Source organism: Schistocerca serialis, chromosome 8, assembly GCF_023864345.2.
Source record: "Schistocerca serialis cubense isolate TAMUIC-IGC-003099 chromosome 8, iqSchSeri2.2, whole genome shotgun sequence".
Lineage (NCBI taxonomy): Eukaryota > Metazoa > Arthropoda > Insecta > Orthoptera > Acrididae > Schistocerca > Schistocerca serialis.
In genome coordinates, this window is record NC_064645.1 from 31102139 (window position 1) to 31120472 (window position 18334).

The 18334-nt window shown below is 44.9% G+C and overlaps 1 protein-coding gene across 1 annotated transcript in view; it reads left to right on the top strand.

Moving 5' to 3' along the window:
* Positions 1-18334, top strand: part of LOC126416537 (cadherin-related tumor suppressor-like) — a 120911-nt gene that overhangs the window by 33567 nt on the left and 69010 nt on the right. Inside the window, exons 2-4 of the mRNA XM_050084283.1 lie at positions 8406-9362; positions 14383-14567; positions 14637-14751. Coding sequence (XP_049940240.1) covers positions 8406-9362; positions 14383-14567; positions 14637-14751 — 1257 coding nt within the window. The remainder of the gene's footprint in view (positions 1-8405; positions 9363-14382; positions 14568-14636; positions 14752-18334) is intronic.

Here is an 18334-nt window from a genome sequence, read left to right on the forward strand (position 1 = left end):
TCTAGGAGATACGGAGTTTAAAGCGATTTTCTGTGGTCGACCAGAGCAGTGCCGGCATACGGTACTAATCGTATGTTCTCACCTTAAACGTCAGTTCACAACTAATTTAGACTACAGGAAATATTTGTATGTTATACTCATCTTGGCAAGAACTGTTGAACACTGTTAGAATAATTACCTGATTAGAGATTTAAAAAAATAGTTACTATCGCATTTTGGGAGTTAGAAACCGCGTGGAACATTAATACTACAGTAAACACCCACTACTTGTATCTAGAAATATTCACAAGGTTTTCCGTTCTTCGTCGCAGCCGTTATTCTCGCTTCTGTTTCACTTCTCGGCTGGCTGGCTTCGGCTCTGCCACGGGCATCTGTTAATGGGAGATACGGGAGGCTGTCTTGTCTGCCTTTGAACCGCGCCGAGTTGCCCCCTTCCCGTTCTATCGCGACGCCGTTTCTGCGAGAGGCGCAGTATATCCAAAGGGAGTGCAGTTTTTGCACACGGCGTGGTGAAATTTCTTAGGTACGAAATAATTTTATAGCTCTAGAATTATGACACCGACATTTGTTATGGAACCATATGCTTTTTTCTGTGACACCGAAAAGAGCTTGTGTAGAACTTGATCCAGTAACAGTGAAATAACACCAACTGACTCGCCGGCAGAACTTTATCTCTCGTAAACCTCTGCTCTAGCGTACTAGATGTAATCGACACTCAACTCAGGTTTGTCCTATGTGCTCTGCTACTGTAGCAGCGTATTCTAAACAATCTTGGGAACATCTGGCCGGACAGTGTTCCGCAACAGAATGTTGCTAACAATGGATCGAGAACGCTGCACGACGTTTCTTCTTCTTCTTCTTCTTCTACTTCTGATGAAAGAAATTCGTGGCCGTAGATTTATTTCGGGTGAAAGATGCACGCCTGAGTACAATCATGAAATAATAAACGCTTTACTTAATGTTTTACATCAATCTCGTTTTCATTTAGCTGCCCCTAATAATTATTTAAATACAAATCAGGTTTTGATATGCTACATTTCTAAATCGGACTGAAAAATGTAAAATAATTTTTCCTAGCCCCATACAGATTCCCAACACAATATGGATAATCATGAAAATTTTGTGGTTGTGAATTTTTAATAGGTATGAAAAAAAACTATGATTTCAAACAAAAAACGAAGGCGAATGCAACAGACAATATTAAGGATGTCAACTATCCATCATCGACTACGTATACTATACGCCCTACGTTTTTAGTTATAGTTTTACAGGTATTTTTATAGTTATTAAAAATTCACAAATTTCCTGGACTATGTGTATGGGGCAAACAAATTATTTTATAGTGCTTAGTCCGATTTAAAGATCTGGTACATTAAAAATTAATTTTTACTTAAATACTTCTTTTCTGATTTTGTCTTGTGTGCGTCAAATTTTTCAATCGATATCAAACATTTTGATGAGATCACACCAGAAGAGCCAAGTGTTAAATTCCAGATGAACTTGAGCTTATTTTCACCTGAGTCAACCAGCGCATTGCTTCCTCCCTCCCGCGCGTATCTCGCTAAAAGACCTTGACACTGTTTTTTTGCGATTTGTTTGACACTGATTTTTTATGTGGGAAGAATTGATTAGAATTTAATCAAATTTAGACATCACTTCATTCATATTTCTAATAGTTTTTGTGAATTTTGTTGAATAATTTCAGCCATAAATAAAAGAGTTACTCTGTGATGTCCACTGAAGGTTGTGAGTATAGTTCTCCAACGGCGTGCAGTGTAGCCATTCCGATTTTCATCAGAAAACCAAAAGGTTTTGATTTTACATTAATAAATTATTTTCTAAGAATATGAACCTCAATGCAGGTGAAAATAATGAAAATTAGAAATTTTGCAGGCGTTGGAAGAATTTACTTCGACTTTCACGATTTTTTCTCTAATTATGCGAAGAAAAATACCCTTAAAATCATGATATCATCTCACAGGTTAGTTCATATAATTCGTAATTTTATAAAGAATCATACTATCAATTTTCATAATGATCGGTTTTACACTTTTTGAGTTAGACTGCACGCAACTGTGAAAAAAGTGATTTCGAGATAAACGCGTTTGAAAAATAAATTCTCGGAAACTTGAAATTCTAGGAAGTTAACAATAATGTAAAATGTTTGCCGATTAATATGCGATTCCAGCACCATGTAGTAATCCTTCTTCTTCCTCGTAGGCTTCGTTTTACGCTTGCAGCAGTTCTTTCGGAGATTTCTTCGATTCCAATGAACTACACCGATTCTGCCGGCTCATGCGCTGGTTGTCCATTTGTTCGGCATAATTGAAGCTTAGCCTGCCTACTGCAATTCCTGCCTCGTTCGTGGCCATCAGAAGGGATGAATTTCCTTCATTGAATAAGCCCGTTGCTAAATACGTTGCCATTTCAACGACTTTTAGTCCACAGTGCAAGTGTTTAGGAGCTCATCGCCAAATAGTGGAATTAAAACTTTCATTTGCATTTCGTGTGTGGCCACCTAAACGTCTGTCCAATAATTCATCCCTTGATAAATCTTCATATATTGGAAGAATTTCCTTCTGTACGTCAGGGTGCAATAAAGTAGGGTGCGGTTCGTGTCCCATTCCAAGGGCTGTTCATTTCCGACGCTCGCACCAGCTGTCTTCTCCCTCTGGGCAATGCTCGTGTCAAGGGTTTTCATCCGTGGAAATCATATGATAGTATGTCGCCATAATTGCTTTTCTTCATGTTTTGCACACTATCTATATGCCTTCAAATCGCCAGTTCGTAATAAGTGCTGAGCCTTTTCACTAATGACTCTGTGGGTTTGCCTTTTGCCCCAAGCTTTTTAATTTTTCGAATGTTTCGTAGTCGAATCCTCATTCTCTTCTGGACGTGATTTATAGATTCACTTTTTAAAACTTGATGATTCTGTGCTCATAAAATATAAACGAATTTCGCTATGAAATTTTGACAGCGTGTTGTTGGATAGTTAATCTAACAATTTATTCAATAAAAAAATCGGATTTTTTGAACCTTCTAATGTCCCCCCCCCCCCCCCCCCTAAATATGCGAGTGCGATCAGCCAAAGGAGTGTTTCTTTCCATATTTAGTCCTATAAACACTTTCATGGCAGTGACTTTTAAAGTCGGTTACATTTGTCTAAGCAGTGTCTACGAAAACTGAAAAGTCATGCTGCATTTGTATGTAAGCTTTTGTTCAGACTTCTGACGTATTGCTTATAAAATGTGGGCAAGTCAAAGTTCGCAGCATGCACTGCTCCTTACTCTAAAATCCACATTCTCTGAGAGAAGTGGGTAAAAACTCGGTCTGTCAACATGTAATGAACGCATTACCATCACCTCGTCGTTGGCCCCTACGTTATTAATGAGTCTCTAAATAACCGTTACTGACTACAGCTGTTAACACGTTTGCTGCCTCAGTTATTGGAAGACCTTCCACCCGAGTTAAGGCTATCCATACGGTAGCAACACGCGGATAATCCTCCCATTCGGCACAGATGATTACAGATCACATTAAGAGAACATCTCTTGGTGGCTGAGTGGTAGACGCCAGAGTGCTACGCAGACCCGCAACAGAGTTCCGTAGCAGGCGCAACAAGGGAGGTGTTGCGCGTCACGGAGAGCCGACAAGAGTCGAGCAACATATTACCAGGGCCAATCGAATGAAGACCAGACAGATGGGAGCAAATTAAGGAGACTGCTTGCTATCTTAGAAGTAATCGCCGTAACTGTTAGCACATTTATCCCACTGTGAGACAAGACGCTTAATGCCTTCATGAAAAAACGTTTGCGGTTGCCAAATGGAATCACGGTTGCAGGCAGGCGCGCACCTCTTCGTCCACAGCAAATCGACGCTCACAAATGTCTTTCCTCGGGGCTGCAAAAATATGAAAATCGCGTGTGGCAGTGATGGCGAATGCGTGTGTAAGGGCGTAGGCGTAGGCGAAACAGCCTCGGCACCATGTGGGCGGCCGTTATCCTGCAACGGAATGACGCGGTCCATCAATATTTCTGCGTGTTGGAACGTGACAGCGTGCTTCAGTTAATGCACGGTGGTATATGGACACTGCAAAAATTGAAGCACGCCATCAGGTTCCAGCGCCCAGGAATGTTGGTGGACTGCGTCAGTCTGTTGCAGGATAATGCCTGCCCATATCTTGCCAAAGTTATTTAGAGTAAGCAGCTCAAGTTTCACTGGGAAGCTCTCACACATTCCCCCCTACGTTCCCTATCTCTCTCCGTCCGATTTCCGTATTTTTGGAGCCCCGAAGAAAGACATTTTTCGCCGTCGATTTGTTTGGACAAAGAGGTACTGTCATGATACAGTAGGTAACCGCAAATATTTTTCCATGAAGGAATTACCTCACGCCGCGATGAATGTACGACGGCCTTCTGAAACGTAATGTCTACGAATTTTTTTTATCTCAAAACTCTTATAGCTTTTCTAAATAAGACAAACTTTACATTCTACAAGTTTATTCTTCATGCCCACATATTTATTTCTCAATGAGTAACCCTGGCGACGAACACATTTCCCCTAACAACAGACCAGTTTGTTGACACATTCGCTGCAGAATGCTTGACTTGGTTGACGGAGTCGCAACCTCACCTCTGCTTGCACCCCTTCATCACTATGAAAGTGAAGTCCTCGAAGGTGTTCCTAAAGTACTGCAAACAGATGAAGATCGGATTGGGCGAAATCGGAACTGTATGGGGGATGGTCGATGACAGTGAACAAAAGGCGGCGGGTTGTTGTAGATGCCGCAGCGGTCCTGCGTGGCCTCGCGTTGTCGAGCTGAATAAGAGGGTGTGGTGTTCCGTCTGTGGACCAACCCTTCCATCACGAAACACAATCTGGCCTATAGCACGCTCTTTCTCACCAACGTAGTTACTCTTCGCACCGCATGTTGCATGTTACACGCTAGATTTCGGAGCTGTTGGCGGCAGAGGGTTACAAATACGTAGACGTGAAGAATAAAGATGTGGTATCATAGTATGACGTTATTTATATAAAATTAACTTTATATTAAGTTAACTTAAATATTCATTAACTAAATAATCTATTCATTGATAATTAAGTGTTTTATTTCTTTCATTAGCGGAACATTAATCTTCGCTTTTTCTGTATATTTTGGTACATATCATCATTATTTCTCACTTTCCAACCATCTCTACTTTTTATTGCAGTCATTATTTTTCTAGAAGTCCATTTTTGAAATATCTGTATTTTTTGCTGCTTATAGTTCAAAGTTCACATGCATATAACAACTACTCTGGTCTTTCCGTTGTCTTGTAGTGGTAGTGTTTTAGTTTTGCATCTCTGGAGTTTCATTTTTACTAATATACGTGTACTGCACATTTTTCTCGTCCATTCTACATCTACATCTACATTTTTACTCCGCAAGCCACCCAACGGTGTGTGGCGGAGGGCACTTTACGTGCCACCGTCATCACCTCCCTTTCCTGTTCCAGTCGCGTATGGTTCGCGGGAAGAACGACTGCCGGAAAGCCTCCGTGCGCGCTCGAATCTCTCTAATTTTACATTCATCTCCTCGGGAGGTGTAAGTACGGGGAAACAATATATTCGGCACCTCATCCAGAAACGCACCCTCTCGAAACCTGGACAGCAAGCTACACCGCGATGCAGAGCGCCTCTCTTGCAGTGTCTGCCACTTGAGTTTGCTAAACATCTCCGTAACGCCATGACGCTTACTAAATAACCCTGTGACTAAACGCGCCGCTCTTCTTTGGATCTTCTCTATCTCCTCTGTCAACCCGACCTCGTACGGATCCCACACTGATGAGCAATATTCAGTATAGGTCGAACGAGTGTTTTGTAAGCCACCACCTTTGTTGATGGACTACATTTTTTAAGGACTCTCCCAATGAATCTCAACCTGGCACCCGCCTTACCAACAATTAATTTTATATGATCATTCCCTTCAAATTGTTCCGTACGCATACTCCCAGATATTTTACAGAAGTAACTGCTACCAGTGTTTGTTCCGCTATCATATAATCAAACAATAAAGGATTCTTTGTTCAATGTATTTGCAATATATTACATTTGTCTATTTTAAGGGTCAGTTGCCACTCCCTGCACCAAGTGCGCAGCCACTGCAGATCTTCCTGCATTTCACCGCAGTGTTCTAATGCTGCAACTTGTTGTTTCTGCAAGATATTTATATTTACTAATTCACTGTTGTTTACCTATTTGTGTTTATATGTATTTTGGTGGATGTTTTATATTTGTCATGGATTTTGTCTTTTAGCTAGAAGTTCTGAAAGTATTTCTACTGGCTGTTCTTTCCAGAAGGTTTATTTTTGTAACTACGTTTCTCATATTTTCTAAAGGTATTGCAAAATCGTTTGTGGACGCCAGGGACTGTACATTAATTCCATTTGATCTCCTTCCAAGAATTTAAGTTTTGTGATTGTTTTATCTCAGTATTCCTGATTCTAACCTCCGTTTTTTTTCTTAAAAAATCGTGATTAACCATCGCAATACCAACGAGGGGTGGAGTACTGTATGCGGGCCTCTTGAAAATATTTAATGTAGCCAGGAAGTGCATATTTTTAAATACTGAAAAAAATAGTTATTACTCTTAACGAAGTCTTCTTCCAGATTCCAAAAGTGTTTCAAATTTTTCAGTTAAATTTAATCCAAAAAGTTAAGTCGTAGTAGTAGATGTGAATTTTCACACTGAATATCATATTAATTATTTTTAGGCTGAGGAGCCCACTTACACATCAATACATATGTAAAAAGGATGTTGTGAGTAAAAGTAAACAATTTTTAAGGAAATTTGTATTTCTTTTTCTGTGCTGGCCTTAAGGTACCTCTCCTTGCAGGTATGTGTGTTCGTATTATTAACAGTACGCTAGAAGATATTTTCAGGCCCTGGACCCTACTTATACAGCGGTGCCTCTTTAAAAATTATACTGTTAATACAATTCACCAACGATTAACAAATTTTGTGTTATCTAATTTTTTAGAGTGGGCATAGAGTACCCACCCCCTCCCTCGGTATTGCGAGGGTTAAACAGTAAATATGACAAGCCATCTGCTTGTTTAAGTCAGTTGTTACCAGGTATAGAAGTATGAAGCCGGAATTTCGCTGTAGGTGGTGCTAGGCCGTCAGTGTAGGGCCCGTGAGGCCGCGTCTGCTGCGCCAACTGCTTCCTGTGACGGCTGACGACGAATGTCAGCACACAGTGACCCAAGTTCCGTTCATCGGTATTGTTTCAAACCCGTAAACATGTCGAGGTTTGTGTCTACGAACGGCAAACATGCTCTTGGGAAAACACAGAGTTTCCATTGGATTTTGACGTGAGAAACGACGAGCGCGACAAACCACCGAAAACGTTCGAAGACAAATGATTGCAGGCCATATTGGATGAAGGTGATACCCAGACTCAATTGGAACTCGCAGAACAATTGAATCTGACGCAGAAAGCCGTTCCTCTTCGGTTGAAAGCTGTGGGAAAGGTGCAGAAAGCGGGAAAATGGGTTCCGCACGAACTGAATTAAAGACGGCGAGCAAATCGAAAGACCACTTGTGAAATGCTGCTCGCCAGATACAAATAGAAGTTTCTCCATCGAATAGCGACAGGAGATGGGAAAGGGCAGATTTTGAGAACCCTAAGCGTCGCAAATCGCGGGTGATTCCAGGCAAACCGTCGACATCCACTGCAAAACGAAGTCGGTATGGAAGGAAGACAATGCTATGTGTTTGGTGGGATAAGAAAGGCAATATCTATTATGCGCTGCTAAAACCTGGTGAAACTGTTGACACTGATCGCTACCGACAGCAAATGATGGATTTAAATCGAGCGTTACGTGAAAAACGACCGGAATATCGGCAAAGACACGATAACGCTCCATCACACACAGCAAAATTGCTCAGGGAAAGGAGCGAGGCGTTCAGTTGGGAAATTCCAGGGCACGTGGCTTATTCTCCAGATTTGGCTCTGTCCGATTATCATCCGTTTGCATCACTGGGACAAGCTCTCGCTGAACGACGCTCCAGTTCGTACGCAGATGTACGGAAATGGCTCGCTGACTGGTTCGCTTCAAAAGAAGAACTGCTTTTTTGGCGTAGCATTCGTAGCGTGCCAGAGATGTGGGAGAAACGCATAAATAGGAATGGAGATTGTTTTGAGTAAAATATTGTTTATCAGTTTCAAACAACAGGCGTGTAATTATTGCGAGCAAGATTCCGGTTTCACACTCGTGCACCTGATACTTCAAATGGATATTTGGCCCATAAGTTTCACTTCTGATATTGTATTTGTTAGTATTTCTCGCAGAAATTTTAGAGTTTGTTAAATAGAATTTTGAAAGGAAGACAGTAGTGAGGCGGAGCGCGCGCGCTTGTGCAGGTGACGGCGACGGACAGCGACGTGGGCGACAACGCGCGCATCGCCTACTACCTGTCGGACGGCGAGCGGCAGTTCGCGGTGGACGCGGAGACGGGCGACATCACGACGGCCGAGCCGCTCGACTGCCCGCAGCAGTCGTGCGCCAGCGCGCGCCCCGGCGGGCTCGGCGGCTGCCCCAAGAGCTGCGTGTTCACGGTGTTCGCGCGCGACCACGGCAGCCCGCGCCAGGACGGCCGCACCTACGTCACCGTCAACCTGCTCGACGCCAACGACCACGACCCGGTCATCAAGTTCCGCTACTTCCCGTCCACGTCGGGCTTCGCGACCGTGGACGAGAACGCGGCCAACGGCTCGGTGGTGGCGGCCGTGTCGGTCGTGGACCAGGACGAGGGCCCCAACGGCGAGACGACGGTGGAGATCCGCGCCGGCAACGAGCTGGGCCACTTCCGGCTCGACTGCACGCCCAGCTTCGACATCGTGCGCGTGCACGGCGTGCTGGACCGCGAGCAGGTGAACAAGTACAACCTGACGGTGGTGGCGGCCGACCGCGGCTCGCCGCCGCGCACCGCCACCGCCTTCCTCATCGTGCACGTCAACGACGTCAACGACCACGAGCCGGTGTTCGCCAAGAGCGAGTACTCGGCCGTGCTGAGCGAGCTGGCGCCCGCGGGCAGCTACGTGGCCAGCATCGCCGCCGCCGACGAGGACTCGGGCGTGAACGCGCGCATCTACTACGCGTTCGTGTCGGGCAACGAGCGCGGCTGGTTCGCCATCGACGAGGACTCGGGCCTGGTGACGACGCGCGCGCCGCTCGACCGCGAGGCGCAGGACACGGCCGAGCTGCGCGTGTCGGCGCGCGACGGCGGGCCCAACCCCAAGTGGGCCTACACCCAGCTCAAGGTGGCCATCCTCGACGAGAACGACGAGCGGCCACGCTTCTCGCAGGAGCGCATCGAGGCGAGTACAGCTCGCGGCTCTCTCCCTCTCTCTCTCTCTCTCTCTCTCTCTCTCTCTCTCTCTCTCTCCACACTCACTACACTCCCGCGGTTCACTGTCACTTTAACAAAAAGCCAGTAAGACGTCGCGGTTTCCTCGTATTTTTAGAGTGCACCGTCACTGTCAGTATTGCCGTTAGAAGCATTTTACCCTTCCTCGATGTCTTACCGTACGCCCAGATTATCGCTGCAGATGTACGGTGACAGATTGCATCCCTACGAGCAAAACTCTCAGTCACCGTACTCACTTGTGCCTCCCCGTCTCGCAACCACAACGCTTAACCGACCGCTACGGTTACGAGGCGGAGTAGAACCAGCCACACTTAAAACAGAATCGAGTCTACAACCTAAAACCACACGTGGTCCGTCAATAACGGCATGAGAAGCGATGCCTTTACTCTTCTCTCTGTAACAGCAGTCTTCAGCTCCACGTTCTCTACACCCTTATACTCGGTCGCGCGGGAGCGACGACGACAACGATAACGACGCCCCACTGGAAGGAAACACCACCATCGGGACCTCATATTTTAAAGATAAAAAAGCACATTTGCACGATATCGGCCCCTGCAGTCGCCTCCGCGCGAAAATTTTTGCCGTAATCATGACAGTACATAGTTACCTCGATTTGACAGCACAACTTTTCAACTTTTGCGCACTCGGGTTGTTTGTCACTCGCTGTGACCATTGGCAGCCCCCTGGCGCCCGGGCGCCAAGTTGTGCACCGCGGAGTCGCAACCGCATCCCACTCACTTGCGGGACGTTGCAGGCGCGGCAGGGGGAGGGGGAGGGCGCAGGCGGCCACGTCTGCCCGACGTGTCTCGAGATCTTGTTCCAAAACACGTGCCAGTCTACGTCAAAAACAGTGTGTAACATGAGCACGTAATATCTCGACCTCAGACATATGTCTTCGTTCATCCATATTTAAATTGGATCATGGTAGAACATCACCTGGTATAATATTGATTAAAAATGGAACTCCTCCAGCTGTACTTAAGATTTCATATTTACTTGGCTACTAGTTTCGACGTTGCGTCAACGACATCTTCAGGCCCTATACAACACACCATACATAAACCAAACAATGTGACACATCAGTAGTCCTTGAGCTATTGTACAAAATAAATATATTACAAATATTATATTAACGATGATTTCATTAAAACTAGTTACATTTCGTTCATTTTCATTAAGATGCAATTTACCATGACATTATTAATTTACGTGGTACAAACAAGTACAAATGAGGTTACATATACACGGTTATTTCTATTAGAGATCAATACCAGACATTTGAATGAAATCGGGGTATATATAAGTCTAGGTGGCAAACCGTTACTCTTATAGAGATAATAATATAGGCATGAAACAGTACTAAAATTGTGCTAAAAGCGAATAATAATACTCTAAACCCTTCTTTGTGTGCACAATTTAACTAACGGGAAGGAAAATATGCATTCTCAATCAGACATATGTAAGGTATGATTCCATTGTTTATGAAGAGTGAAAGGTGGAAAGGAGTTACGTTTGGATAACACTGTATCGTCATCACTATAAAGTAACAAAGTGAAAGAGGTTACTTAAACAACATCATTCATAATGATACGAAACACAAGTGAGTAGGAACTGGAAGAATGGCATGGAACACAGTTAATATATTAAAAGGTAGTCAATGGTGTAAAATAAATACACATGAGTCAATTCATGAATCTACTCATTCCAAGAAAACTTTAAGCTAATATGCCACTAAAATGTACCAGTTCAGTGTCGGTGCCTGATTTATGGCCGTGACCCAGGTCTAAAATAATCTAATTCTAATAGGCCTGCATTAGTAAAAGAACGATCAAGTACATAACAGTGCTCCAAATAGGGCTAAACAGGGTGTTGTCAGTCAAAACAGTTAGTCACATATGTAAAATACTTGTAGTTTCTTTAATAATTAATTACCAAAGAAGAGTACACAGTAAGATATACAAACTATAATTCTCGTATTGTTATAGGCCTACGTAATCTAGTCAAGGGTTGAGCTAAGTCAACAACAATCACTGAAACGCCCAATCACCCACTTACTTGGACGACTAAAGTCTAACATTTAGCCGGCCGGAGTGGCCGAGCGGTTAAAGGCGCTACAGTCTGGAACCGCACGACCGCTACGGTCGCAGGTTCGAATCCTGCCTCGGGCATGGATGTGTGTGATGTCCTTAGGTTAGTTAGGTTTAAGTAGTTCTAAGTTCTAGGGGACTTATGACCACAGCAGTTGAGTCCCATAGTGCTCAGAGCCATTTGAACCATTTTTTTCTAACATTTACAACATCACTACGCCACAAGTTCTCACTCAGCCATATGTGTTCGATATGACCTAAACAATATTATCTTATTGATATTCTGTGGCTGCATACAAGTCTCAAAATCAGATTAATAAAACCCAAGCGACTGAAGAAAAAAATGGTTCAAATGACTCTGAGCACTGTGGGACGTAACATCTATGGTCATCAGTCCCTTAGATCTTAACTAACCTAAGGACAGCACACAACACCCGGTCACCACGACTGAGGAATTACTATGAAATGAAGATAACGATTTTCCACTTGCAAGTTAGTCTGGCGAATCACTTTCGAGAATTACGTATCTCCAGCAAATGTGCTTCACTTTCACAAGGAAAACCCAAAGAAAATAACGCACAACAGGGAGTTGATAATTAAAGAGCGTTTCGCTACTTCCTTAATGGCACATTGATTCGCGTCATGCATTTACGCTGCGTTTGTGAATCGCAACATAAAAAAATGTGCAAAGCAGAGAGTGCCGAGCAGCAGCTTGAAGCTAGGGAACGCGCGCTTTCACACAGCGGACAAAGCACGCTACAGAGTCACCGAAATATTTCAAGTCCGCAGTACTCTGCTTGGCTCTTACCCGGTAAGTTGTCTCTGGACTTGACAACGAATTGTTTTGCGAGACACGCTCACGCAGACGCCATTACGCTGTTGCTAGTAATGCTGGCCGTTGAGCAGCGCAGTGTGAACCTGTCCAGGTAGAGGTCTGCGGCACCCGCCGCCCCTTCGCCATCTCTGTTTTGATTGCCCTGCGACCACGGCGACGTCACGGAAGGACTACACTGTCTTCCTACCCTAAGCGACGCACTAATACATTTTGTCTCAAGTTTTCTTAATGTAAGACAGTTCCTTATTTCTTTCCAAGCTAGATTTAAGACGGATGGAAGAAACTGATTTTTAGATGGGATTCAAATTTAAAACTAGCGTTTTGGCAGCAGACAGTTCGAGGAATTGAGTTAGTCCACGTCCTGCATCCTGCAGCAGCCGTCTGGATCAGCACACATCGGCATAAAAACGTCGTCGAAATTTCGTGTTACTGGGAACGCAGGACTGCTCCGTATTGCTTTTGCCTTCTTTTCTAAGCCACCAGCTATACAGACTTCCAATTTCCCCTATTGTTATTCGAATTATAGCGGTCTTTCTTTAGTACTGAATTTCTTTTAGTTCATTTCCAGTAAATAATTTATTCGACCGCATAGCCTCTTTCTGCTTAGGGACTAAGAATGCTGCAAAAAGTTAATTTCGTACAGGATAGAGGTCTGGGGACAAAAGGCTTCACACTGAAGAGCCAATGAAACCGGCACACAAGAGGGGCCCCCAACAGCACGCAGAAGTGCCGCAGCCCAATGTGGCACGGACTCGACTGATGTCTGAAGTAATGTTGGAGCGGACTGACACCACGAATCCTGCAGGGCTGTCCATACATCCGTAAGAGTACGAGAGGGTGGAGATGTCTTCTGAACAGCACGTTGCGAAGCCTCCCAGATATGCTCAATAATGTTCTTGTCTGGGGCCTCTGGTGGGCAGCGGAACTGACAGAGAAGAGGGCTCCTGGAGCCACTCTGTAGCAATTCTGGACGTGTGGGATGTCGCATTGTCCTCCTGGAATTTCCCAAGTCCGTCGGAATGCACAGTGGACACGAATGGATGCAGGTGATTAGACAGGATGCTTTCGTACGTGTCACCTGTCAGAGTCGTATCTAGACGTATCAGCGGCCCCATACCACTCCAACTGCACACGCTCCACACCATTACAAAGCCTCCACCAGCTTGAACAGTCCCCTGCTGACATGCAGGGTCCACGGATTCGTGAGGTTGTCTCCATACCCGTACACGTCCATCGGCTAGGTGCAATTGGAAACGAGACTCGTCCGACCAGACAACATGTTTCAGTCATCAACAGTCCAATGTCAATGTTGAAAGGACCAAGCGAGGCGTAAAGCTGTGTGTCGTGCAGACATCAAAGATACACGACTGGGCCTCCGGCGCCAAAAGGCCATATACGACGATGTTTCGTCGAATGGTTCGCACGCTGACACTTGTTGATGGCCGAGCAATGAAATCTGCAGCAATTTGCGGAAGGGTTGCACTTCTGTCACCTCGAAGGATTCGCTTCAGCCGTCGTCGGTTCTCTTCTTGCAGGATACTCTTCCGGATGCAGCGATGTCGGAAATTTGATGTTTTACCGGAAATCTGGCATTCACGGTATACTCGTGAAATGGTCGTACGAGAAAATCCTCACGCCGACTATAATACCACATTCGGACGCACTTAAATCTTGAGAACCTGCCATTGTAGCAACAGTAACCGATCTAACAACTGCACGAGACACTCGGTGTCTTATACGGGCGTTGCCGACCGCAGTGCCGTATTCTGCCTGTTCACATATCTTTATATTCGAATATGCATGCATTTACCAGTTTCTTTGACGCTTCAGTGTATTTGGTGCAGTAAAATTTGCAAAAGAGTGGCAACAGCTCGGCATTTACCTTCTTTTTATCGTAGATGTAATTTTGTCTCACCAGTGCAGTGGTCTGGACTATTTCTCTGTGGTCCCTGTGTCAGTATTGCTCGTGCTGCCGTATCCGCAGCCCACTACGCGCCGGCGTACGAGTGCGGGGAGGTGAAGTGAGCGCGCCCTCTGTCTGGCCGCAGGTGAGCCTGCCGGAGAGCGCGCCCGCGGGCACACTGGTGGCCATGCTGACGGCCGAGGACGCCGACCAGGGCACCAACGGCTCGGTCGCGTACGAGCTGCCGCGGCCCGCCGACTACCCGGGCGCCTTCTCGCTGGACGCGCTCACCGGCCAGCTGACGACGCGGCGCGCGCTCGACCGCGAGCAGCGCGCGCGCTACGAGGTGCGCGTGGTGGCGCGCGACCGCGGCGTCGCGGCGCCCGCGCTCTCCGCCAGCGCCACCGTCGTCCTCAGCGTGCTCGACGAGAACGACAACAGCCCCGCCTTCTACCCCGCCCACTACTTCGCCGCCGTGCCGCACCACCTGCCCGCCGGCGCCACCGTCCTGCAGGTAACGCCACAGGCGCCTCCTCTGCCCCCCTCTATCTCTCTCTCTCTCTCTCTCTCTCTGCCACCGACACCGGGCCGGGTCGCGGGCCCTATTCTGTATCTTTTGGCCGCTCTGCCGATCTGTTCGGTAAGCGAGCGCATCGAACGGTCTCGTTTTCGAAGGAGAGCCCCGGCGTAAGCATTTCGGAATTGATGCCGAACGGTTCTAGCGAACCGAAACGCTGTCGTCTGTTCTCCTCGCACAGACCGACCGAAATCGATGTGTCGCAGGTCCGCGCGTGCACACTACAGCGTTCACAGTGGCACGAACCCAAAGCGGCTAGCAGCCGACACGAGCACGCTATTCTTAGCAGTACCGAAAATTGTGTTTAGAGTACGTACTACTGTCCAAATTTCGATGACGACGTGCTTCCGTGCATATATAATAACGATAGAATATTTGATTGTGTTATTCTCATTCACATCTACGTCTTGTTTTGGACTTTACATTTCGAAATATGACCTAGGAATAGAGTGTAGTACCATATTGTACAAATACATCTATAAAAACATCCGAAAAATACGTCATTTTTCTGTTTTCCGTCGTTCCTTAGTTACTTCAAAATTCGTGGAGGTGCGTTTCGTTTATGCAACTATCTGAAGGCAGTTTCCTTATTGCCACACGCGTTTCGCTTCTTTTACTTGTGAAGATGTTTCGTAGATTTAAAAAAGCGAAATGTGTATAGCAATAAACAAACTGTCTTCAGTTAGTTGCATAGCCGGACCGTACTTCCGCGAACCCGAAAAAATGTTTAAGAGAGTGCCAAAGAGTTAGCAGATGCATAGAGTGTGGTTGTAAATCGCTCCTAGAGATCCAAATGATGAACTAGCCTACTTCCCTGTATGATACATCGACGATTTGGTTCTTTAAAAAATGCCTTTTCGGGAGGGTATTGTGAGTGCAGCTATCCAAGTTCGTCGTAATTTATAACATGCATCTGGTGAATCAAAACGTTTTATATATGGTCGTATAGTCTATAATATTATGGTGGAGATCTTTCATTTCTGCCTACACTTGCTAAGGATTCGATCGCAGATAAATACTTGTGACAAGCAAGAGGATTGCTGCTAGTTTCACCCGCAGTAATTTAAGTTCTGCTCTTAGATTCCTGTCTGCCCACACACTCGGAAATCGCTACGTATTCACAAGAAAATGGTGAATTATTTGTGACAAGAAGAAACATAAATGTCATTGTCAGCTGTTTCACGCCCGGCAATTTCATCTTTCATTTCTTAAACGAAGGTACTCATTACTGATAAAACGCGGTCTTACGTGTAAATAACAACAAATATTTCAGAAAAATACTGAAGTTTCACGATTAGCGATGTTCCAGAACGTTTTCGAGGGCGAAGAGGACAAAAATGTTTCCCTGCCCAGCAGTATGCGAACCTACGATCTTTTGGCACCGCAGTTGGTTACCTTACTCGCTTTTTTTTCCTGATCTCATTTTTTTCGTTTAATGTTCGTTGCATTTGTCCGTCCCATGACACCTGTTCAAGTTTATCGTTCATTCTTTCCCTCTTTTTTTTTTTATTATACAGGGGAGCTAACTCTCTAGTCTAACACGCTGGAGCTACCGTGCCGGCGCCCATTTGGGTACAACAACTCGCATCCACTCAGCACTTTATTCCACATAATTCCAATCGAGAGAGACGCAGGCTGACTTCGTTGCCGAATGATGAGGGCGAAAGCAGTAAATGCATGAAATTTTGGAAGATTTCCTCTGTCAGGCTTCACGAAATTCCTTTCCATTGTCACTTAAAAGTTTTCAACGCGTTTCCATAGTTAAATAAACCATTTGCGGAAAAACGTAAGCTAAGTCTCTAGTAATTTCATCTAACACTCGTATGATATACGTAAGCAGAGCTGACCTTTTGAAATTCAATTGTTTTTAAACGCTTAATTACGTAAAAATAACAGGTATTTTCTGAGAATATTGACCGAAACTGTTTTTCTATGTTATAATCATTCACAGTAACAACGATACAAACCACATTTCTAACAAAGGAAAAGAGAGTTTACATTTGGATGCGTTCTGGTGAGTCTTCAGTAAAACACAACCAATAAATCCTAAACTAAAACCATACCGAATCGAACGAGTGGCCATACCGAAACATAACCACCTCTCAGTGCAGTTGTCGGAGAAGCGGCGTCAGGACCGATCGGTAACAGGTCTCAGAAGCTTATAGAATAACGCCTCCGAATGAAGAACCCAAAATGACGTCACTACCGAGGCTAACCTACCGCCCCAATCGGTATGAACGATACAGAATAGGGCCCCCAGCAGCGTGCACATTCTCTGATTCCAGTGCTGATCCCATTCTTGACAGTGCTTACTTTTTCAGTGCAACAGCCAGTTACCGTCGACAAAAAGTTCTCTGATCTGCACGGTCACAACCTCACAAACCAGAAAAAGATGGCGCATCTCACAGGAGTCGGGAAGCACGGGCGGTCATCCGAAAGGCACGAAAAGTGGGAAATGTCGTGTGTCGGTGCTGACGTCAGAGGTGGACAGGAGTGGTTCCGCAATCACAGCAGCGTAGTCGACCTAAAGGTGTGACAGCGTCAAGTGACCACTGGTAGACAAAGCAGCGTTTCCCAGCGGGGCTGCCACCTTCCAGGAGGTCAGCTCTCAGGCAATATCAGCACTGCACCTATCCCACTCTTTCTACACTACTATTTTGAAAAATTTCCAAACACGATATTTAGGTAACTCTAAAACAAGTGATATTCTCAAATATCGTAAACAACAAATAATGAGTCAATGACGCTGTTGCTACTGATTATTTCTTAATATCTTTCTCGTATTAGCTACAGCAAGTGGCGCTCAAAGATAGTTTGATTCTTCAATTCTGTTTTCATTGTTGTCATAGCTAAAAATCCATTTTCCTACCTCTGGTTTGTGGATGGATCAATGTTTATAAGGCTTGTTCCTACAATAGTGCGTAGAAACCTTCCAGCGAAATATTGCAAGTTTCACCAAATCCAATTTAAGTGTGTTGGTTTTGTCAAGTCGTAAAAGTTTACCTTTGGCTCTAATTTCATAACGCGAAGATATTCATTTAGTCACTAAAAACTGTCCCAAAACTCAGTCATTTACTTCACGACTTTCCAAATCAGGAAATACGCCGCTAACGGAATATATTGCTTACTGGCTATACGCCCGTGCTTCGCAAAGGAAATGAAAGAAGGGTCTTTCCATACTATCGCTCTTTACGGTTCCGTTCCTCAGTACGTAAAAACAGAGTCCTTATAGGATGATCGTCTCAATAAATTTGTTTCTCCTAGCCAAGAAGTAAAATATAAATGAAATGTATCGAAAGTAGCAGAGCAATTTCATTAAACTGTCAATGCGCAAAGCGAAATCAGTAAATCCATACAACCTTGACAAGTGAACTCGAGTTATTTTCGATTCCCAAAGATAAGATTAGTTGGCGGTACTTAATTCTGCCATTGACACAAACTTCCGATAATACATCTTCACAGAAGTACAAATAAAAAAAAATAAAAATAAAAGAACCATCTACTGGTTCTTTGGTGTTCT